Source organism: Salvelinus alpinus, chromosome 4 (assembly GCF_045679555.1).
Source record: "Salvelinus alpinus chromosome 4, SLU_Salpinus.1, whole genome shotgun sequence".
Taxonomy (NCBI): Eukaryota; Metazoa; Chordata; class Actinopteri; order Salmoniformes; family Salmonidae; genus Salvelinus; species Salvelinus alpinus.
Window position 1 is genome coordinate 35,367,144 of NC_092089.1, and position 22,186 is coordinate 35,389,329.

The window sequence follows — 22,186 nt, forward strand, 5'->3', positions numbered from 1 at the left end:
ATAATATTGCGATACAGTCAAAATGATACCGGCATATCTTCCAAAATGATATCCTGATATTTAAATGTTTTGATATTTTTCCCTCGTCACTAGTAAATAAACCCTAGTGTAACTTTAACCCAACTGTAAATTGACCTCAGTCTGATCATAATAACCCAACCATAAGTCTACCCCAGTCCAACCGCTGTGCTCCCTGTGTGTTTCTGTGCAGATGCTTTCTATGAGCACCTGAAGAAGCTGCGTCAGCACAATTTCATCGTCAAGGCCATCGGAACCACGTTACTCAACAGGGTAAGGAACAGGTCACCTTCCATCACCCCTGTCTGTGCCCCTCACTGCCCTCTCTCTCTGCCCCTCACCCCATCTCAGCCTAACACCCTCATCCCTTATATGAAGTGGATACTTAGGGAAATGGATCCCTGAAGAAAGCTTTTAATGCTCCCTCTCTCACTTTCTCTGTCTAGTTTGGAGGGACGGAGGGTGAGTGGTTTCAGAAGCTGACGTCTAGGTTCTGTAGTCACCAGACGTGGGCCCTGGAACAGCTGAAGATGAGACAGAAGAAAGACCCTCGTTTCAACTCCTTCATACTGGAGGCAGAGAGTAGGCCTCAGTGTCGTAGGCTGCAGCTGAAGGACATCATCCCCACTGAGATGCAGAGGCTCACCAAATACCCCCTACTGCTGGAAAACATTGCCAAGTGCACAGGTCTGTGTATGTCCTTCCCTGTTCTCATTCAGAGAGAGTGTGTGTGTTGTGACGTGTTGTGTGTATTCCCGTAGAGGACACCTTGGAGAAGGAGAGTATTCAGCAGAGTGCAGAGTGCTGTAGGAAGATCCTCAACCACGTCAACGAGGAGGTCAAACAGATGGAGAACCTGCTGGTGAGACACACACTACTATTACAACTACTACTACAACAATAACAAGTGTCTGAGGTAAAGTATAAATGATTTCTCTCTCTCCCTCCAGACCCTGAAAGACTACCAGCGCAGGCTGGACACCTCAGGACTCAAACCCAGTAACGAGCTGTATCTGGAGTACAAGGTGACTGACAATAGTGAGGGCTTCTTGTAGTGTGGTCCAGTGCTCTTCATGCTATCCTTTCTACAGTTGTCATGTTCTCTCATTCTTTATCAGTCTCTATTGTTCTCTTCTCTCTCAGTACCTTGACCTGGCCCAGAGAAGGATGATCTATGAGGGGCCTCTGACCTGGAGAGTGACCAAGGAGAAAACATTAGGTGCACTATCAACTCTACAAACATTAGTTTGTTTTAATGTATCATGTCTGATTTCATTTTACACAAACCCAAGCTGTTGTTCTTCTGCTGTTCACTTCCTGCCCCACTCTCCTCCTCCTCTCCTCCCTGTTCCTGTCCCCCTCTCAGAAGTGCAGTGTGTGTTGCTGGGGGATCTGTTGGTGCTGTTACAGAAGCAGGATGATAAGATGGTGTTGAAGTGTCAGAGTAAGAGTAACATTGCTGTTCAGGAGGGCAAGCAGATGCTCAGCCCTATCATCAAACTAGACTCTGCCTTCCTCCGAGAGGTGGCCACAGGTGAGACACGCACATCTTTAAATACTTCATTTGAATGCACAAATCACATTACAGTCCCGAACGATTCAAACATTTCAAAGGTTCACAAATACATGGACACACGTAGTGTCAAAGCACCTTCTCCATACAACTAGGCTGTCCATGACAAAGAGCAAAGAGCAGTACCTTGCTAGCTGCTTTGCCTTTATCCCTATGCAGTCCTGCAATCTGATGGCCATGCACTGTCAGCCTATGTACACGGCCAAAGGCTGTTCAGGCATGACTCAAGAGGCTGGTATTTCAGAAACTTGACAGCACAGGGTTTGATCCATGTAAGAGTCAAAAGAGCAACCCACTTCCAAAAAGAGCATCTGTCTCCGGCCTCCCCCCACAACAACAACACCTGCCATATTTGGTATTCAAGAAAACACAACACCATCAACATGGAGCTACACACACACACACACACACACACACACACACACACACACACACACACACACACACACACACACACACACAAACACCTTGCAGGAATATGTCAGCTCAATCCCCCTCTCTTCTGTCCCTCTGTCAGACCGTAAGGCCTTCTACGTGATCTTCACCTGGGACAGCGGGGCTCAGATCTACGAACTGGTGGCTCAATCTGTCGGGGAGAGGAGGAAGTGAGTGTGGGAGAGAAGGGTTTGGGAAGGGGAGAGGAGAGAAGGGGATTGCGAGGGGAGAGGGAGAAGTGAGTGTGGGAGAGGAGAGATGTTTATGGGGAGGGAGGAGGAGAGGTGGAAGATATGAAGATAACGACGAAGCACCAAGTGTAGTGATGATGTGGCTTTGTTGTGTGAAGCTGGACAGATGTGATCAAGATGGCAGTAGATGAGCTTAAGAAGACAGGACCTCCATCTGACCTGAAGAGAGGAAACAGCATCTTAACTGGAGGAGGAAACCCATACAGCCCCACCACGTGAGTCAACACAGCTCTGAGTGTGCACTGTTATAAGCCAGTCCTCTGAGCACTGATCACATTTCACATTTTAGTCATTTAGCAGACGCTCTTATCCAGAGTGACTTAAAGGAGCAATTAGGGTTAAGCGCCTTGCTCAGGGTACATCGACAGATTTTTCACGTAGTCGGCGTGAGGATTCAACCCAGCGACCTTTCAGTTACTGGCCCAGCGCTCTTAACCGCTAGCCTACCTGCCGCCGATCACATTTCTTTCTCGCTTTCTCTTTCTTTCAGGTTTCCTCAACCCCCTCTCAGCCCCACTGAAAATGGAGGAGTCTTGTTGAAAAACAGCATTGGTGAGAACAGACAACAAAGCACCTCTTTCAAGCCATTGAACTTCTAGATGTTGATAATGTCATTGTTAATGGTGTTATTACTGATGTTTATTTAGTTTTTACTGTTACTGCATTACTACCAAGACTGTTCCTGTGTTGTTACTGTTACTGCATTACTACCAAGACTGTTACTGTGTTTTTACTGTTACTGCATTACTACCAAGACTGTTCCTGTGTGTTTACTGTTACTGCATTACTACCAAGACTGTTGCTGTGTTTTTACTGTTACTGCATTACTACCAAGACTGTTACTGTGTGTTTACTGTTACTGCATTACTACCAAGACTGTTCCTGTGTTTTTACTGTTACTGCATTACTACCAAGACTGTTCCTGTGTTTTTACTGTTACTGCATTACTACCAAGACTGTTACTGTGTCTTTACTGTTACTGCATTACTACCAAGACTGTTCCTGTGTTTTTACTGTTACTGCATTACTACCAAGACTGTTACTGTGTTTTTACTGTTACTGCATTACTACCAAGACTGTTCCTGTGTTTTTACTGTTACTGCATTACTACCAAGACTGTTCCTGTGTTTTTACTGTTACTGCATTACTACCAAGACTGTTACTGTGTTTTTACTGTTACTGCATTACTACCAAGACTGTTCCTGTGTGTTTACTGTTACTGCATTACTACCAAGACTGTTGCTGTGTTTTTACTGTTACTGCATTACTACCAAGACTGTTACTGTGTGTTTACTGTTACTGCATTACTACCAAGACTGTTCCTGTGTTTTTACTGTTACTGCATTACTACCAAGACTGTTCCTGTGTTTTTACTGTTACTGCATTACTACCAAGACTGTTACTGTGTCTTTACTGTTACTGCATTACTACCAAGACTGTTCCTGTGTTTTTACTGTTACTGCATTACTACCAAGACTGTTCCTGTGTTTTTACTGTTACTGCATTACTACCAAGACTGTTACTGTGTCTTTACTGTTACTGCCAAGACTGTTACTGTGTCTTTACTGTTACTGCCAAGACTGTTCCTGTGTCTTTACTGTTACTGCCAAGACTGTTCCTGTGTCTTTACTGTTACTGCCAAGACTGTTCCTGTGTCTTTACTGTTACTGCCAAGACTGTTCCTGTGTCTTTACTGTTACTGCCAAGACTGTTCCTGTGTCTTTACTGTTACTGCGTTACTACCAAGACTGTTCCTGTGTCTAGAACGAGATAAGAACAGCCTGACTGATGAGATGAAGTCTGTGGACTCTCGTCATTCTCTGATTTATTACCTCTCGGACAAAGGCTTCGACTTGATTGGCAACAGCGATCAGGTGAAAGTGGCCAATAGCGCGTTAAACGAAGGTTTGTGGGTTTATTTGATTGTTCCAAGCGGTTACCATTTTCACTGATGTTCCTCTTACTGTCATGTCATACATCAACTCTTCCTGTCTCCTCCCACAGTCATGTCCCTCAAGAGACTATTGGTTGGCAGCATCAGCCTATCAGATGACTCACAGCCTGATGAGCAGAATGGAAGGGAGGGGCCAGGGAGCCAGGACCAAGGACTGCAAGGGGAGGAGGAGGGAGGAGGAGAGGGTGGAGGGATGAAGATAGATGAGGAGGGAGGGATCAGTGCTCCTCTGGTTCTGTCCCAGGAGAGGATGGAGGAGGTGCGCCGGAAACTGCAGAGTCTCGAGGTACAGCTGAAGAGACTGCAGGTGAGAGAACGAGGGAAGGGTGGCAGAAAGAGAGTTGTAGAGGATTGAGTAACGGAGTTGCAAAGGATGACTGAAGCATAAAAGGAGTGAGCCAAGGAGGACAGATGGGGACAAACAGCAGCATAGAAGAGAAAGATAGAGAAAATCACTTCACCAGGGCTTGTGCTGCTCTGCTGCTATTGTCACTGAAATGGCTATGTGAAATTGGAGTTCTGGGACAATGGCCTTTGTCTGCAGCTAGCTGTGTGATGTCACAAGAGCACCCACAAAAGGGAAAGAAGATTATGAAAGGAAGGGATGGCGGAAACGGAGGGGTGAAGTGTGTGTGTGATTCAGCATTTAATTGTTGATCTTGCTCCATCAGAGTGTTGAGGAGGAGCACCACCGGCTGCAGCAGGCCCTGTCTAAGTTCTCCCTGGAGGGGGGCAACTTCTAGTGAGACACACAGCGCCACCTTCAGGACACCAGGTGAACCTTCATATTCAACCCTTTATACTGATGTCTTGTGGGAGGAGTTTTCCTTTACCACTGATACAGGGTCAGATCTTTTATTATCCCTCTAGTTAAGGGTTGGGGTTAGAGTAATCTGATTTAAGGTCTGTGGTTAAGGTCAACTTCTACCTCAGGCTCTGCAATGCCATGGGTATTAATACTAGAATTGTGTCAAGGATATGTTGTCTTCTCTAATCTCACCAACTCTTTTCTTTAACCTTGTCATCTCTTGGTCTTCCTCAGATCACTGTAAGTGCTGGATTGGAGTGCTCGAGTTGCTTTTGGAGGATTGATGAATGCGTCCTGGAATTTCCTATTTACTAAACACTCTCTGTGCTCCACTGCCATGCCTGAGCCCTTGTTAAACATTTCCAGGGGGTCGCAGTCAACCGTGAGGCTCTTGCAAGGCGGAGGAGCACGGCTTTACGCAAAGTAGTTCAGTAATGCAATGTGGGAGGTGTGTGTGTTTGTGCGTGTTTGTGAACATGCTCGTATGTACAAGTGCGTGAGCATGTGAGAGATGGGAGTTTTGCAAACAGGTGCCAAAGATTGGAGCAGTAGTTTGCTGTGAGAGAGATGCTGCCTGGGCTTATTGATTGTGAGCTTCTGCAACACACACACACACACACACACACACACACACACACACACACACACACACACACACACACACACACACACACACACACACAACAGATACTTCCCCCAGTGCATGTTCAATAAATATATCTATCATTGCCAACTGTAGGGGTTTGGACTGTATAATAAACCCCCATGTATGCATGTAGCGAGAGATACTAGTGTCAGCCCTATAGAGGGCGATGTAGAGCTGTAGAACCAGACAGGAACATGCTCAGAGTTGTGAAATTCTGGTAACCAAAATTCACAGGTTTTCCCCAAATCCTGGTAGGAAGATTCAGGAGGGAATAAGGAGGAATTCTGGGAGTCGTTCAACTGAGGTTTTCTGAAATACCTGGGATTTTTGGGAAACTTTCCAAACCTAGACATTTTACTGAACATTTAGTAGGCCTCTATATCCAGTACATGCCAAAGTACAGCAGAGATGCACTTTTAAGTTAGTATAATCCAATTCAAGTGACCACCCACACTGAATTCCCAACATTGAATTTGCTAATATTTATTACTATTATTATTATATTATATAATATATGCCATTTAGCAGATGCTTTTATCCTAAGCGACTTAGTCATGCATGCATACATTTTTACATTTTACCCCAATTGTTGAGAAGATCTGCATGTGTGTGTTTGTGTGTTACAGTGTTGTAGAAGCAAAATGGCCTTCTGGAGTTACTGTAATTAGTTCTGTTAGAACTGTAATTATGGCCCAAACATTCATCCAGTAGTATTGGAATTGATCATGTTGTTAGGGATATAGACGGTGTGTGTACGGCTTTTGACTTCAGCTGCCTCTCCTTTGGACCCTGCTACTGTGCTGGGCCGGGCGATAGTGGGATGGACAGAGATGTAAGGAGAGGAGGACCATTTTTATGACTGAAGTAGGATGTAGATTATAGATGGAGGGATACAGCAAGGAAGAGAGAGGAGTAAGGGAGGAGGGGAGGCAGAAGGGTTTTTCCTTGGAAGACCAACTTGATTAGCAGCGTATTAGATGGTGATGGAGGTAGATGTAGAGAGAAGACTTGAAGTTCAGTGTTCAATGTGCTGTGGAATCGGTTATAGGGGCCTCCCGAGTGGTGCAGTGGTCTAAGGCACTGCATCACAGTGCTAGCTGTGCTACTAGAGATTCTAGGTTCGAGTCCAGGCTCTGTCACAGCCGGCCGTGACCGGGAAACCCATGGGGCAGCGCACAATTGGCCCAGCGTCGTCCAGGTTATGGGAGGGTTTGGCCGACAGGGATGCTCTTGTCCCATCGCGCACCAGCGACTCCTGTGGCGGGCCGGGCGCAGTGCACACTGACACGGTCGCCAGGTGTACGGTGTTTCCTCCGACACGTTGGTGCGGCTGGCTATCGGGTTAGGTGGAAATTGTGTCAAGAAGCAGTGCGTCTTGGTTAGGTTGTGTTTCGGGGGATGCACGGCTCTCAACCTTCGGCCTCTCCCAAATCCGTACGGGTGTTGCAGCGATGAGACAAGACTGTAACTACCAATTGGATACCACGGAATTGGGGAGAAAAAGGAGTAAAAAAAAAAATCTATAATAAAATTAAGAATCGGTTATAGACACAGTCAGTCAGACCTATACACACACTGATACTCACATTGCGTGGGAGCCCAGTGCAGTAACAATGGTCACACAGGAGCACGGTCATCACGGGTGTGATGTGACTGGAGTCGACTTCCTGACTATAGGGCTAGTAGCTTCTCCGTAAAGAAAGGAGGGAGACACACAGTATTATATGCTGTATGATACATTTTATGGTAGCAATACCATTTTTGTGTGTATTTTTCTTCAGGAGTTGATTGTAATTAATGTTATTATTTTGATGATTTAGAGTAGTTGCATTGAACTGTTGACTGGGAAACAGGACCAAAGAGACACCCATGTACCTGTAGATCCTCATATGAGCTGTTTATATTGTCCCACTGCTTATTACTATAGAAGAAAGTCACTTTATGCTGATTGGAGAGTGATGCCTACAGCAGCCTTGGCTCTCTGCTTCTCTTCCATCCAAACTCCAGCGTCACATGTAGAGAAAGCAACACAGTGGGTAGAAACGTAGAGGGCCTGTGTAGAGGGAGATAATGATATCTAAACTTGTATGAAGACTGTATTGTGATACATCCATCCATGCCGCTGCCCCAGACTAATGAACAAGATTTAACTGGACACTTCACAATCACACTGCTATTAAAATCCTCTCTTCATTACTACCATGTGTGAGCAGGGCTGCACTGTATTGTTATAGACATGACTCACCAAGCGTCACTTTGATATTGACTGGACCACGTTTAGGGACAGCATGGGATGACGGTACAGTAAGATACAGAAGGGTACTGAGATAAGACCCATCATTACTGGATTATGCTACTGTTTCTATAGACCACTTCTGGAATGAAGAGAAACGGGTCTGGGGAGTTTGGATGGGGGAATTGCAGGCGCGACTAGTCGTCACTCACCAGTGCTGTAATGACAGTTATCTTTCACGATCACTTTTGAATTATGCATTCTCGTTGTGGCCATAGCAACCGCTCCCTTACACCCTCCCCCAAATATGTAATTATGCAAATGTTATTGATAGTTACTCTAAGAAGCAGAGGGCGGAGTTACAGGTTGTGTTGAAACTTCATTGCCTTTTTTTCTTTCACCTTCACCCCTTTATTTTCTCGTCTTCCCCTCTCCATCACCAAGTCCACAATAATAGTCTCCATCTCTCCTTCATCCTGTCTTCCTTCTAGAAGTCGTAGAAATGTAGTCCTTACTTCCTTACTACTCTCATCACCTTTTCTTATCTCACAATTTCAGTGTACGTTGCGGTGTATTTTATTTCATTTGCTTCAACGGGAGGTTTTGTTTTTGTTGGTGATGTTTTGTTGAGAGGAACTTTAGTAATTATGTACTATGCAATTGGCAACAATGAGAGGAAGAGACTTGGATAGCTTTTGTTTTCTCAGAGACCCCATATGTGAGACAGCTCACTTGTATTATACAATACTAGATGGCAACAAGATGAGGTTAAAGAGATTATCTCTAACTTGGGCTTTTTCACCATTGAAGCACAGTAATGAGCAGGTTAAATCCTGTTATACCAGCTTAGGTTAATACCTCCACCGCCACTGTAGTCTCAAGACTACCTGGCAAACGTGTGCTTACAATCCTCTCTCTTTCTCTCTCTCTTTCTTCCCTTTGCTTCCCCTCATGTATCCTATTTACAAATACATAGTGGTCTAGTTTTATATGTATAAAATGTATTTATAGAGAAGGGTGCCTTGTTCTGATGTTCAAGCTTATTTTTTCCCAAAGGGCTCTCTAGTAAACAAACACGGTTGGTTAGGGAGATGTTTGGCTGTTAAGGTAGAACCATGAAATGAACGTAGAAAGAGTTGGGTGACCAACATCAAGTCTCCAGTTTCAAGTTTTAATGTCACAAGTACAGTGAAATGCCTTTCTTGCAATCTCTAATGCAACATGCATTCTAGGTTGGGCCAGGAGGTTTTCCTAGTCAGGTCACATGGTCTGGAAACCCCCCTGGCCTTAATTCTAGGTAATCCAAGGTTTCAGATAGGTGGTTGTGGCGGATTGACTGTAGGGTGGCTGTGTAAATCCTGCAGTGTCCCCTGTAACTATGCTATCTCAGGGGTATGTATGTTACAAAGTGTATTGTGTGTGTTCCCTCAGCGACTACAAGGTTTGACCAGCGCCATGTTTGCTCCAGCTAGCCAGCGCTTTGTATAGAATAGGGTCTGGTCTGTCGCACATGGATCCGCCACATGTATATCTAAAAAAAACAAAAATGAATATGCAAGATCTATACTGTGTATTTTGGCTTTGATTTCATTGCGTAAGAGTTTTTAATTGTATACTTCAGAAGAAATGAGGTACGTTTTTTTTATTGTAATTTTCTGTTTTTTAATAAATGGGGAAGAAAAACCAACATTTTTGGGGTCTTTTACTGTTTTGAGTTCTAGAACACTGCAGTCACTCAAGCATACATCCTGACACCGAGAGACCAACGAAAGAGGAAGGAAGGTTTATTCACAAGACAACTGGGTAGAAGTGTATAGCTGTGTTGAAAGGCACAACACTCAAAATAACATAAAGGCTTTTTATTTTCTGCAATGACTGGCAACCAATATAAAACAGTGAAGAAGATGGTGGCCGTGACATTCTTGTTCCTCTGCTTCTGGGCTGGTGAGTAAGGGGTTGCTAGGATATGCTGATAAACAATGCAGGTTAGTTAGTCTTTCAGTGCATATTCACCTTTATTTGAGAAGTTACATTACAGGTGGAGGATGAAGATGAGACCGAAGTGTAAAACTGGCGTTTGAGGGAATTAATATGAATAGGTTCAACATCCTTTGAACAGATTTCAACCCTTTAAACCATGCACTGCAACATTAAAACAATTTTCCCCCATTGTATCCCTTGGAACATGAGATTATTTGGCTGTGAGTAATGCATCTGTTCTGCTCTAATGAACCGTATCTCCAACCAGAGCAGATGGTTGTGCAATCAAATCAAATTTTATTTGTCACATGCGCCGAATACAACAGTGAAATGCTTGCTTACAAGCCCTTAACCAACAATGCAGTTAAGAAAAATACTAAAAGAAAAATAAGAAATAAAAGTAACAAATAATTAAAGAGCAGCAGTAAAATAATAGCGAGGGTATATACAGGGGGTAATGGTTAGTCGAGGTAATGGAGGCAATATGTACATGTAGGTAGAGTTGTTAAAGTCTGGGTAGCCAATTGATTAGATGTTCAGTAGTCTTATGACTTAGGGGTAGAAGCTGTTTAGAAGCCTCTTGGACCTAGACTTGGCACTCTGATACCGCTTGCCCTGCGGTAGCAGAGAAAACAGTCTGACTAGGGTGGCTAGAGTCTTTTGACAATTTTTAGGGCCTTCCTCTGACACTGCTTGGTATAGAGGTCTTGGATGGCAGGAAGCTTGGCCCCGGTGATGTACTGGGCCGTATGCACTACACTCTGTAGTGCCTTACGGTCGGAGGCCGAGCAGTTGCCATACCAGGCAGTGATGCAACCAGTTAAGATGCTCTCGATGTTGCAGCTGTAGAACCTTTTGAGGATCTGAGGACCCATGCCAAATCTTTTCAGTCTCCTGAGGGGAATAGGTTTTGTCGTGCCCTCATCACGACTGTCTTGGTGTGCTTGGACCATGTTGGTGATGTGGACACCAAGGAACTTGAAGCTCTCAACTTGCTCTACTGCAGCCCCATCGATGAGAATGGGGTCGTGCTCGGTCCTCCTCTTCCTGTAGTCCACAATCATCACACACTAGAATCTATACCCTACACTTATAACTCCAAATAACCTGATGTTAAGAGACAATATTACAGCACTCTGGATTGTGTGGAGTTCTTCTACTTTGTAGGCTACTGTTTCTTTTTACCATCATTGTCTTGGGCCAATAGTTGGACAGATATGCTGTCAATAACTGACCTTTGATCAGTGTGTTATGGGTCAACCTCATCCTACTCCTGCTGCTCTGCCTTCTAGCAGGTGACCTCAGCCGTATCCAGGTTACTCTGGAGCCAGACAGGCCCTCTCTGAGGGTGCAGCTCTCTCACACCGCCTCCCTGCGCTGCTGCTACTCAGTCACAGGGGGAGCCGTGGACACCATCTGGGCCACCAGCCCCCACACGGTCAAAGGCACGGCCATCCTTCGGGGAGTGGACCGGAGAGACAACCGTGTGACGGTGGATGGGGGGAACCTGACGGCGGCAGGGGTCATGTGTCACACACTCATCCTGAGGGAGGCCCGTCTGAACGACTCGGGGTTGTACCAGTGTTTCCTCAACCACAGCGCCCTGCAGCCCTCTGTATACACGCACGGCACCTTCCTGCATGTCTACAGTGAGTGTGTGTGTGTGAAGCCCTCACAGTAAGCACCCATGTCACCTTCCTTCAGGTCTTGTGTGTGTGTAACCCTCAAAAGCTTCAGCCTGGTCTGCACTCACAGTACTTTGTTGTACAGTATTTCTATTATGTGTGTGTCTGTGTATGTACATGTGGGTGTCTGGGGGGTGGGGTCAAACCAGCTAAGCAATGCAGAATGCTTTGTGATACACAAATCCAGTTAACCACTGCCCAGTCCAGTAGAATGCAATCCACCTAAAGCACCCAGACTTAAGCCACCAGTGAATGGCTACATTGTGTAGTAATCCCTCTGATTTAATTCAAATGACCAATGTTGAAATGTTAAAGAAATGCTATGGTTCTAGTTTTTCCTGGGAAATTGTGTGACATAAGGAGCATTGTTTTTTTATTTTTATAATTGCACTGCTAAACATACACTGGCTGTTTGTCTAATTTATCTCAAACTATTCTCCTCTGTCTTGCTGCAATCTGATGCATGGTACTCTGTCCACCCCCCCACTATCTCTCTTTCATGAACATCTAGCCTGCATCTCTCCCATGAAAGAGCAGCAGGTGAGTTCTACTCTGATGACCTTTATCTGACCCCTCTCTCCTTGCTCAGGGCCGATGGTGAAGATTCTGGACATCAGTGAAAGCACCAAGAACAGCATCCTGACTGCTGAGGGAATGTTACTGATGGTGGCGGTGCTTCTGCATGGTACCATGATGCTCTGTAAGGTCAGAGAGCCAAGCAGGCCACCTTTTCTACTGCTAATGCTAGGCTACTAGATCTAATATTCCTAATTTGCTCTCATTCCAATAGTGAATTTTGTCATTTGAAAACTGCTGTAACCAGAAGGACTAGTATGTATGGTAATCTTACTGTATGATGACAATGGGCTTTTTCACACCATTGGCCAAGAGAATTACGTAATATGTCATCCACTTCCTCTACTTTTCAAGACGAAGAAACTCAATCAACTGAAGAAGAAAAGGGTCAAAGAGGAAGAGGAGAATATCTATGAGGTGGGACTTGAATGAGATCCTCTGTCTTTCTGTCATAGTCACTGTTTTCACCATTCTTCAGTCAATCAAACAAGTTACAGAAGAAGGGAAGAGGAAGTCAACCTGTCATAACTCCCTTACCTCAATCCATGTCCAGGGTCTAAATCTGGAGGAATGCTGTTCCACATATGATCAGATCCAGCGCTCTCTGGTGCAGGGCCCCTACCAAGACGTGGGAAACATGATTATGGAGGAGGAGGAAATCCAACTGGAGAAGCCTTAAATGAGAGGGGGAAGGAAGGAGGGGGAGGAAGAGAGAGGGTGGGAGAAGAGAAGTCATTTGATAGAACAGAATTGTGGTGAGGGTTTTGATAGGAATTTTCTTAACTGCCCCCCCCAACCCCCTTATGTTTGAATTTATAGAGGTGACCTGCATTTTCCTTGCAGCCTTTGCTTTATTTGAATCTAATTTCTTAGTGGACCAAAAAGACAGTAACCTACAATGTCAGAGGGCATTTTGCTTTCAATTTAGCCTTTCATTACCAATGCCAATACCTAACCACTTTATATTCATAAGAGATTTTTTTTCTGCATGTTTGCATTTTCTATGCTTTGTGTATGCATTGGCCAAATGTTTTTTTTCTCTCTCCAATCTCCATAATTCAAGGCCTGGATTGTGCGTTGTAAATAAAATTATAAAAATTATTGCCTTATGTTTTCATGTTTACATAGTTAGTATTTTAGCTTCATGAAATTGATGTATTTGTCATATGTCCCTCGCACCCATACCGATGTGACTCGCTTGATGGAGTCTCGGAAGCGTTATGATGTTGCTCTGACGATGTTGTAGCTTGTAGGCAGCTGTTAAGCCGTCACTAGCCTACAATACATTAAGGTTTACCTCCCTGTGATGGGAAGCCAACTGACAGACAACTGTGCTGTGTTTACCACAGATGATTATCTGGGGAAGCTTTTGGACATTGCAACGCAGCAAAGAGGGCGGCGTTTGTCGAACTGGAGCACGGTAATAGGCTCTAAGAATGCATTACCAGCGCTGACTGGCTGCAGTTTTGGTTGTGGGTGTGGCTCTTTTTATGACTACAAGATTTGAGAAGGCGCTGCGGAAATAGTGGGCGAAGATGGCGTCGGGAAAGAAGGGGGGCAACAACAGCAGCCTCGGAAAAGGTTTGAATGGAAGACGTTCGTCAAAACATAAAGAGGGGCCAATAGGTACGTTATTTGCAGCAATTAGACCTTTCGCTTTATTGGTTTTTAATGGCGGTTAAATTGTAAATTTAGGTTGCAAACTCCAACTCTTGCCTCTCTAGCTAATTAGGATGCCAACGTTAGCTAAATTACAGACAGATTTAAGCCGCTGAAGTGACAACAGTCTAACATGTAACTTTATAATTACGTTTTCTGCCAACTTGTATTATGTGATATGAGGTTTGCATTAAAATAGTTAAGTGTTTCGAAGTTAAGCTTAGTAGTTAACGTTAGCAAGGGTGAAACTTTCACAACTCGTTTTATTTCATAATGTAACAGCGCGTAACAGCGCGTCACATTACCCAACTATCTCGCTACAATGTACCAATGCAATGACTTGGAAATTGTAACAATTTCGCGCGAGTATTTGACGGTAACGTTAGTTAGAATGACCATTGTATCTAATCGAAACCTCTAGTCACCTGTTATATCGGCATCTTTCTTTAGCCCCTGTTGCTTACTCCCAGCTCATGTAGGCTGACGATGGCAACTGTCCACCTGATCAGGTTGTCAACTCAGATAACACAGCGGGGTATGTGGGGTCAGGGCTTGGTTGTGTGTGGAGAGGTGAGGGACGTTGAGAAACTGCACAATGCAACAGCAGCATCCTATTCTTCAGACAGTGTTGCCATCATTTACATTAGGAACTGTGTACTCAACAATGTGACACATGGGCAGCCTGTGGAAAATAACATGCTTGAGGGGGTGGCATTACATGGTCAGGGATATGCCATTCAGTCAGACAGTTCTCCCACTGTAGCAGACTTTACTAGTATTTATTTAAACTATCACTCTATTTAAAAACAACTGGGTTAAATATGTCCAAGAGCCTTTCACAATAGACTCTCACAAACAAACCATTTATCTGTAGGTATTTAATAATGAGGGTAACAAACATGATATTATCTTCAGCAAACGTGCCTATTGGATGAAAACTGGCACTAGACTGTTATTGTGGCGCAAAGAGACCTGTTATTATCTCTATCTGTAAGCCCCTTTTTGAATGATTCCAGATCATGAGTGAAGAGCCAGATGCATTCTGAGGGGTAGGATTTCCTGCTTCCCATAGACATTTCAATTGCAAAAATACCTGTGGATTGGATTGCCACAACATTAACCACACGTTTAGCCTATCCATCAAAATATGCAGGTAATGGTGAATGTAGCCTACTTGTCAACATGAGCTACAGATTCCGTCTGACATTAGCAATGACCTGTTGTATGAGATGTTGACTCAACTGTCAGTTGACTAGCCACCTGTAGTGCTAGACTTTCTTTTCTGGTCTTTCATCTGTCAGACAGTGTAGTAAAGGGCTGAGGGGAAAACGGTGAGGCCACCAGGCATGCTTGGTTGTGAGGGGTGGAGAGGGGCTCATTGTTACTAACGTCCTGTTGTGAAGTTTGGCCACAACTGAAGTAGTCTGGAGCAAGGGTCGCACCTTCCGACCCACCATGACAGGAAATACCCCCCCAGCCCGAGGACGATGTAGCCTAGCCTACACACTGTTTGAATGCTTCTTGACTTCAATTAGCAATGGAGCCTACTTCCTCAGGCTTAGCGTATTATTGGTACCATGGCATTTTGGATGAAAGTGAACTTCTATGCCATCTAAAGTTAAAGAGCAGTGCGGTGTGCACCACCCATCACATCTCTAGGCCTAGATGACATCATGCCATGATCAATTAGGGTAACTTACACTATAGGCTTTAGTATTCATATTAGTGGTTGAACTTTGCGCTTTGATGTTCTTCTTAGAATTCTGCACCCACACTCTGTAGAGCCTCTTTATTTTGTTCCATTATGTGAGTCCACAGTGTTTAAATTAATACCTGACTATTTGAATATCATTAACATGCAACGTATTCAAAGAGCATAGGCGACACTAAATGGATGTCAAGTAGCCAATTATCTCTGCTACGGATACTGAGGTAACAAGGTTGTAAATATGAGCAGACATGGTTATTAATTTTAATGAGACTTTATTTTCAAGATTAACTTGTAGGCCTCTCCTATCTAGAATGTAGAAAGTCATTTCACTCTCTTTGCCTGCTTCTTTACTTTTCTCATTGTAACTGGGCTGAGAATGTACCTTTTTCCTTGAAGATAAGCTTATCAGGGAGGGTGCTAAAACATTCAGTTAACCTGTCCTTACTCTGTATTCAGACGATTCATCATGTTTGTCCTGCAGTCTATGGGATCATTAGGATGCCACCTCACCTTGCATTTCAGTTGAAAATTGACTTAGCTAAGTATGTGGTTCCCAAAACATTCTGTCAGCCTCTATAACCCCTCAGACTTTAAGTGACTTGCTCAAGTTAAGGGCACAACGGCATCTAGGATTTGAAATATATTGAGACAAGTTAGACAGTAACCTGTCGCAAAATATAACTAAATTGATTGAACATTTAAATGGATTTCAATATATTTGAAATCACTATAGTCTACGGTTTATATTTTAATGCAGTCTAGGTTTTCATTTTGTCACTTGTTCGTATCAATTGCGTAGACATCGGAAACTTTGTATTTGTGGTCAACTTAGCCTTAAAATGCTTTTGGGGCGTGTCATTTAAATCATAACAAACAAAATCGCAGATATTTGGCTACAGAAGCTATTTCTTACTGATATCTACATCTTCTGTCCAAAAAACAAATCCTGTGAAATGACGTCAACACATACGGGGGGAGTTTCTGGCTAGCTATGTTGGCCGTGGCGTGCATGACCAGAATGACACATCGCTGAGAAGGAGGCATTGTTGGACCGTTGCCCAAAGTCTACCTTTTAATTAGTTTATCCTATAGCCTACTTTACCATACTTTTTAATGTACCGCCTGTAAATTCAGTGAATGAAATGTAGACCTACCCTTTGATCTAGAATAATATTACTTTAAAATTCCTTTACTACTGTCTTACCTCATCATAACTATAAAACGAAGGATCTAAAACCTAGAGCTTGAACGATAAACCGAAAATGATCGACAGCGACATTGCCTCTTACCAATGTGGCCTAGTGCTGCAAAGTTTTTATAGGACATTAGCCTACATTTTGCTGGTAGATTAATCAATTAGCCTACACGACTAAATAGCAACAATATCATATTCAGAGTTAGCAATCTCTTAAGTGTTTTTTAGTTTCCCACTTCCTCAGGTGGTGAATACTATAGCTAATACTCCAATATGCACAAAGATGTCGACAAATTCTCTGAAGAGCCAAAAAGAAATCTGATCATTCTGGATCCTATTTTGACAGGTTGAACATCAAAATATCAATCATGCATTTCCTGGATGTTAGATGAAATAGCTTACTTTTTTAATCATAGGCTACCATCTCAGTTGACTGACTAGGCACTGGAAAAAATGTCTAGAGCCCTGCCGCTAATGTAAATTAACTGTCTATTAAAACATTTTTTGCGCAAAATAGTTATTTATTGCAATATGACTTTTTGTCTATCAGCCAGCTCTAGCACCTCCCCAAGAATGATTTATTGATTTTATAGTTAGTGCTCTACTAGAACCTGACAAAAGGAATTTTCTCTCTCACATGCTCACACACAGTTGACTTTGACCATGATATCTGCCAATTTGGCTGAAGGTCACTGGGAGTTGCATGCTGAACAGCCAATAACAGCCAAGGTTACTAACTTCCAGGGGGGGGATGCAGAGGTTAGGCTACAGTATATCACCACTTGGAAAAGGGTATTATTTCAATCTGACATCAGGGCACATGCATGCACCCAATCCCCCTGCTCGGTTCTGTGTGTATACTGTGTGCATGCGTACGATGTCTGTTTTCCCCTGACTGGGTGAAGAGTCATGTCCCCAGAGTACAGCTCAGTGGGACTGCTGGCATGTGGCTAAAGAATCCCTGCCCTTTAAAACAGAGTGAGGGAGAGGAGAACAGAACAGAGTGAAAAGAAAAACAAGACTGGTTGAAAGTGGGTGAAGAATGACATACTGCCTGACACAAAAACAGACAGGGGAAGAGTCACAAAGTGAGGGAGCGAAGGTGAAGCGAGGGAGGATAAATCATAAAACACTTTCTGTCTGTCTCTTTTGCTTCACTCTTCTCTTCCCTCCTTCTCTTGTTGCTGTTGTTGAAGAGAGGTGACAGACAAGGACAGAACCATTAACCCGGACACGGGTAAAAACTATTTATACTCTTATGGCTTTAGACTAGTTGTGACCTACAGCATGCGTAATGCCTATGTGTATCTGCCTGCTCATACACATTATTTACCGTATCTTTTTCTCTCACCCATCCACACCATTCCCCCTGTAGGGCTCATTAGAAGCCTGTTGTGCTGCTGGTGGTAGTTGTTGTACATGATTTATTAATGCCGGTATTCATCCATCTTTAATGTCTTGGGACCAGGTGTCGCTTTTAGTTCAGTGTAGTTGTTTACACTTAACTGCCTGGTGTAAAAGTTGACTGGTCAGAATGGTTTTAGTGCGACTGAAACCAAGTTAGGTTCTTTCGGAGGTTTTAGATGGGTTATATGGACTGAACCGCTGTTGCTTGCGTAGGCTGCCACCATCTCTATAGACTTGAGGGAGAATATAGTGTGCTGCTGCTTTCACTAATTTGATTAGTTTAATTGATTGATGGTTGAGAGGTCTGAGTTGTCCTCTTGCCCTCTTAATGTCATGTTCTCAGGATAAATAGTGGGCCAGAAACCTCATTTATAAATGTTGCGTGAGTACAAAATAGACCCTGTACATATTCTCTAGTGGTTGAAGTATTTGTATTGCAAGTAGCCTAAGTATTTTGTGCACATGGGGGATACGAGACACTTATTCATAAAACAAGATCAGGCCAAATGGCCGTAGTGAAAAGAGCGAAAACCTGTTTTTATTTTTATGAATAATTAGACATAAGAATCTCTTTCATATTCACCACCATTGCAGAATAAATCCCTCACCTTTTCTAGGCAGCCGGTCTGTAGTCTAGTCAAATTTAAGGTGAACATGCAGACAGTTGATATTTTACTTTGAAGTATTTATGCTGCTAATGTTTGTAGCCAACTGTAAAATAAATCAAAAAAATTACTAGCCTCGACAATTTAAGAATTCGCGGGCAGTCCAGCATGTTAAGTTGCGGGGTAAGTCGATGCAAAACATTGTTGAATTCGAACGTTATGCTAAGTCCTCAACAGTTTGTGACCGACCACCTGGGTTCAGTCTTATGTTGCAAAATTTTAAATTGTGTTTTTACATTGGATGAAAGTAGACTCAGAGCTACGAAATGGTTTGTCATACACTGCAGTTGAGGAACAATGGCAAAGTAATTATGTGCAGTGAAATGGTTACTTGCATAGTAGTAATATCAAAAATAGAAAGTGTCCAGATAAAAATATTTACAAAATATTTAAGAATTGTTAGATGATTCTTACCCATACATACTTGTCTAAATTGTTGGTTCATGTGAAAGAAGTGCTATAACAACCCTCCAGCCACATCTTGCTAAGTGGATGAGTCACTTATCTAGACAAGTACAGTGGTTCCGCCTTTAAAAGTTGCAGCATATTGACGCAGCATTCTGTGGCACGTCATTTAATTGTCAGACGACATTTATTTTACTGCAAGTTATTGCTAGTTTGACCACCAGAGGGCATATTTAAGAAGCATTTGATAGTATTCCGTATTGGCATTACCAGAGATTTTAAACCTTTTGTAATAACGTAGTATATGGGATTGATTTTAAGAAATGTGGCTTAAATAATTTGATTAATATTATGTTTCTATTCGGAGAGAAACAAGAAACGAAACCGTCATGGTTTCTTTAGGATGGAATGGAAAATATGGCGCTGTGCAACACGACGGTCGGGAGTAGGCTACAGGATTGGAGGATTCTAAATGGTTTGCCTTCATTAGACAACTTTGTTCCAATATTTCTGTAAATCAATTATATTTCTTATAATTTTACTAATGAAATGTGTTTATTTGTTTGTTAGGCTACTGTGCAGTCTACAATAAATCAAATCAAATTTTATTTGTCACATACACATGGTTAGCAGATGTTAATGTGAGTGTAGCGAAATGCTTGTGTTTCTAGTTCCGACAATGCAGTAATAACCAACAAGTAATCTAACCTAACAATTCCACAACTACTACCTTATACACACAAGTGTAAAGGGATAAAGAATATGTACATAAAGATATATGAATGAGTGATGGTACAGAACGGCATAGGCAAGATGCAGTAGATGGTATAGAGTACAGTATATACATATGAGATGAGTAAAGTAGGGTATGTAAACATAAAGTGGCATAGTTTTTAAAGTGGCTAGTGATACATGTATTACATAAAGATGGCAAGATGCAGTAGATGATATAGAGTACAGTATATACCCTACATTACTCATCTCATATGTATATGTATGTAAACATTATATTAAGTGGCATTGTTTAAAGTGGCTAGTGGTACATTTTTACATAATTTCCATCAATTCCCATTATTAAAGTGGCTGGAGTTGAGTCAGTATGTTGGCAGCGGCCACTAAATGTTAGTGGTGGCTGTTTAACAGTCTGATGGCCTTGACATAGAAGCTGTTTTTCAGTCTCTCGGTCCCTGCTTTGATGCACCTGTACTGACCTCGCCTTCTGGATGATAGCGGGGTGAACAGGCAGTGGCTTGGGTGGTTGTTGTCCTTGATGATCTTTATGGCCTTCCTGTGACATCGGGTGGTGTAGGTGTCCTGGAGGGCAGGTAGTTTGCCCCCGGTGATGCGTTGTGCAGACCTCACTACCCTCTGGAGAGCCTTACGGTTGTGGGCGGAGCAGTTGCCGTACCAGGCGGTGATACAGCCCGACAGGATGCTCTCGATTGTGCATCTGTAGAAGTTTGTGTGCTTTTGGTGACAAGCCGAATTTCTTCAGCCTCCTGAGGTTGAAGAGACGCTGCTGCGCCTTCTTCACAACGTTGTCTGTGTGGGTGGACCAATTCAGTTTGTCCGTGATGTGTACACCGAGGAACTTAACTTTCCACCTTCTCCACTACTGTCCCGTAGATGTGGATAGGGGGGTGCTCCCTCTGCTGTTTCCTGAAGTCCACAATCATCTCCTTTGTTTTGTTGACGTTGAGTGTGAGGTTATTTTCCTGACACCACACTCCGAGGGCCCTCACCTCCTCCCTGTAGGCCGTCTCGTCGTTGTTGGTATTCAAGCCTACCACTGTAGTGTCGTCCGCAAACTTGATGATTGAGTTGGAGGCGTGCATGGCCACACAGTCGTGGGTGAACAGGGAGTACAGGAGAGGGCTCAGAACGCACCCTTGTGGGGCCCCGGGGTTGAGGATCAGCGGGGTGGAGATGTTACCTACCCTCACCACCTGGGGGCGGCCCGTCAGGAAGTCCAGGACCCAGTTGCACGGGGCGGGGTCGAGACCCAGGGTCTCGAGCTTGATGATGAGTTTGGAGGGTACTATGGTGTTAAATGCTGAGCTGTAGTCGATGAACAGCATTCTCACATAGGTATTCCTCTTGTCCAGATGGGTTAGGGCAGTGTGATTGCGATTGCGTCGTCTGTGGACCTATTGGGTCGGTAAGCAAATTGGAGTGGGTCTAGGGTGTCAGGTAGGGTGGAGGTGATATGGTCCTTGACTAGTCTCTCAAAGCACTTCATGATGACGGAATTGAGTGCTACGGGGCGGTAGTCGTTTAGCTCAGTTACCTTAGCTTTCTTGGGAAGAGGAACAATGGTGGCCTTCTTGAAGCATGTGGGAACAGCAGACTGGGATAAGGTATGATTGAATATGTCCTTAAACACACCAGCCAGCTGGTCTGCGCATGCTCTGAGGACGCGGCTGGGAATGCCGTCTGGGCCTGCAGCCTTGCGAGGGTTAACACGTTTACATTTTTTACTCACCTCGGCTGCAGTGAAGGAGAGCCCGCAGGTTTTGGTAGCGGGCCGTGTCAGTGGCACTGTATTGTCCTCAAAGCGAGCAAAGGAGTTGTTTAGTCTGTCTGGGAGCAAGACATCCTGGTCCGCGACGGGGCTGGTTTTCTTTTTGTAATCCGTGATTGACTGTAGACCCTGCCACATACCTCTTGTGTCTGAGCTGTTGAATTGCGACTCTACTTTTTCTCTATACTGGCACTTAGCTTGTTTGATTGCCTTGCGGAGGGAATAGCTACACTGTTTGTATTCGGTCATGTTTCCGGTCACCTTGCAGTGGTTCGCGCTTTCAGTTTCACGCGAATGCTGCCATCAATCCACGGTTTCTGGTTTGGGAATGTTTTAATCGTTGCTGTGGGTACGACATCGTCAATGCACTTTCTAATGAACTCGCTCACCGAATCAGCGTATTCGTCAATGTTGTTGTTGGATGCAATGTGGAACATATCCCAATCCACGTGATCGAAGCTGTC

At 43.7% G+C, this 22,186-nt stretch overlaps 3 protein-coding genes across 7 annotated transcripts in view; all 3 read left to right on the top strand.

The window, feature by feature from the left end:
• LOC139573413 (rho guanine nucleotide exchange factor 1-like) overlaps positions 1 to 9,605 on the top strand; it is a 46,027-nt gene extending 36,422 nt beyond the window's left edge. For all 4 annotated transcript variants that reach the window (XM_071396823.1, XM_071396824.1, XM_071396826.1 and 1 more), the window contains 13 exons: positions 212 to 291; positions 465 to 705; positions 780 to 880; positions 969 to 1,043; positions 1,162 to 1,237; positions 1,385 to 1,552; positions 2,109 to 2,196; positions 2,376 to 2,492; positions 2,768 to 2,829; positions 4,042 to 4,182; positions 4,282 to 4,538; positions 4,903 to 5,006; positions 5,274 to 9,605. In XM_071396823.1, the coding sequence (XP_071252924.1) occupies positions 212 to 291; positions 465 to 705; positions 780 to 880; positions 969 to 1,043; positions 1,162 to 1,237; positions 1,385 to 1,552; positions 2,109 to 2,196; positions 2,376 to 2,492; positions 2,768 to 2,829; positions 4,042 to 4,182; positions 4,282 to 4,538; positions 4,903 to 4,974 (1,478 nt within the window). In that variant the 3' untranslated portion in view covers positions 4,975 to 5,006; positions 5,274 to 9,605. The remainder of the gene's footprint in view (positions 1 to 211; positions 292 to 464; positions 706 to 779; positions 881 to 968; positions 1,044 to 1,161; positions 1,238 to 1,384; positions 1,553 to 2,108; positions 2,197 to 2,375; positions 2,493 to 2,767; positions 2,830 to 4,041; positions 4,183 to 4,281; positions 4,539 to 4,902; positions 5,007 to 5,273) is intronic.
• An 89-nt stretch (positions 9,606 to 9,694) lies between these two features.
• LOC139573414 (B-cell antigen receptor complex-associated protein alpha chain-like) lies at positions 9,695 to 13,258 on the top strand. The gene is made up of 5 exons (XM_071396828.1): positions 9,695 to 9,862; positions 11,191 to 11,547; positions 12,173 to 12,288; positions 12,514 to 12,576; positions 12,713 to 13,258. The coding sequence occupies exons 1-5, from the start codon at positions 9,790 to 9,792 to the stop codon at positions 12,836 to 12,838; spliced, it is 735 nt and encodes a 244-aa protein (XP_071252929.1). The 5' UTR covers positions 9,695 to 9,789; the 3' UTR covers positions 12,839 to 13,258.
• A 392-nt stretch (positions 13,259 to 13,650) lies between these two features.
• Positions 13,651 to 22,186, top strand: part of LOC139573420 (hormone-sensitive lipase-like) — a 55,552-nt gene continuing 47,016 nt past the window's right edge. Inside the window, exon 1 of one of the 2 annotated variants that reach the window (XM_071396838.1) lies at positions 13,651 to 13,785. In XM_071396838.1, the coding sequence (XP_071252939.1) occupies positions 13,695 to 13,785 (91 nt within the window). In that variant the 5' untranslated portion in view covers positions 13,651 to 13,694. Of the gene's footprint in view, positions 13,786 to 17,257; positions 17,962 to 22,186 lie in introns of those variants that run through there. The other variant, XM_071396839.1, reaches the window with a different exon arrangement.

Bases quoted from the DNA above. Each gene is read 5' to 3' on its own strand.
- LOC139573414 (XM_071396828.1), top strand. From the start codon at position 9,790: ATGACTGGCAACCAATATAAAACAGTGAAGAAGATGGTGGCCGTGACA. The intron at 9,863-11,190 runs GTGAGTAAGGGG...TCTGCCTTCTAG, and splicing joins GTTCCTCTGCTTCTGGGCTG to CAGGTGACCTCAGCCGTATC. The intron at 12,289-12,513 runs GTCAGAGAGCCA...CTACTTTTCAAG, and splicing joins GTACCATGATGCTCTGTAAG to ACGAAGAAACTCAATCAACT.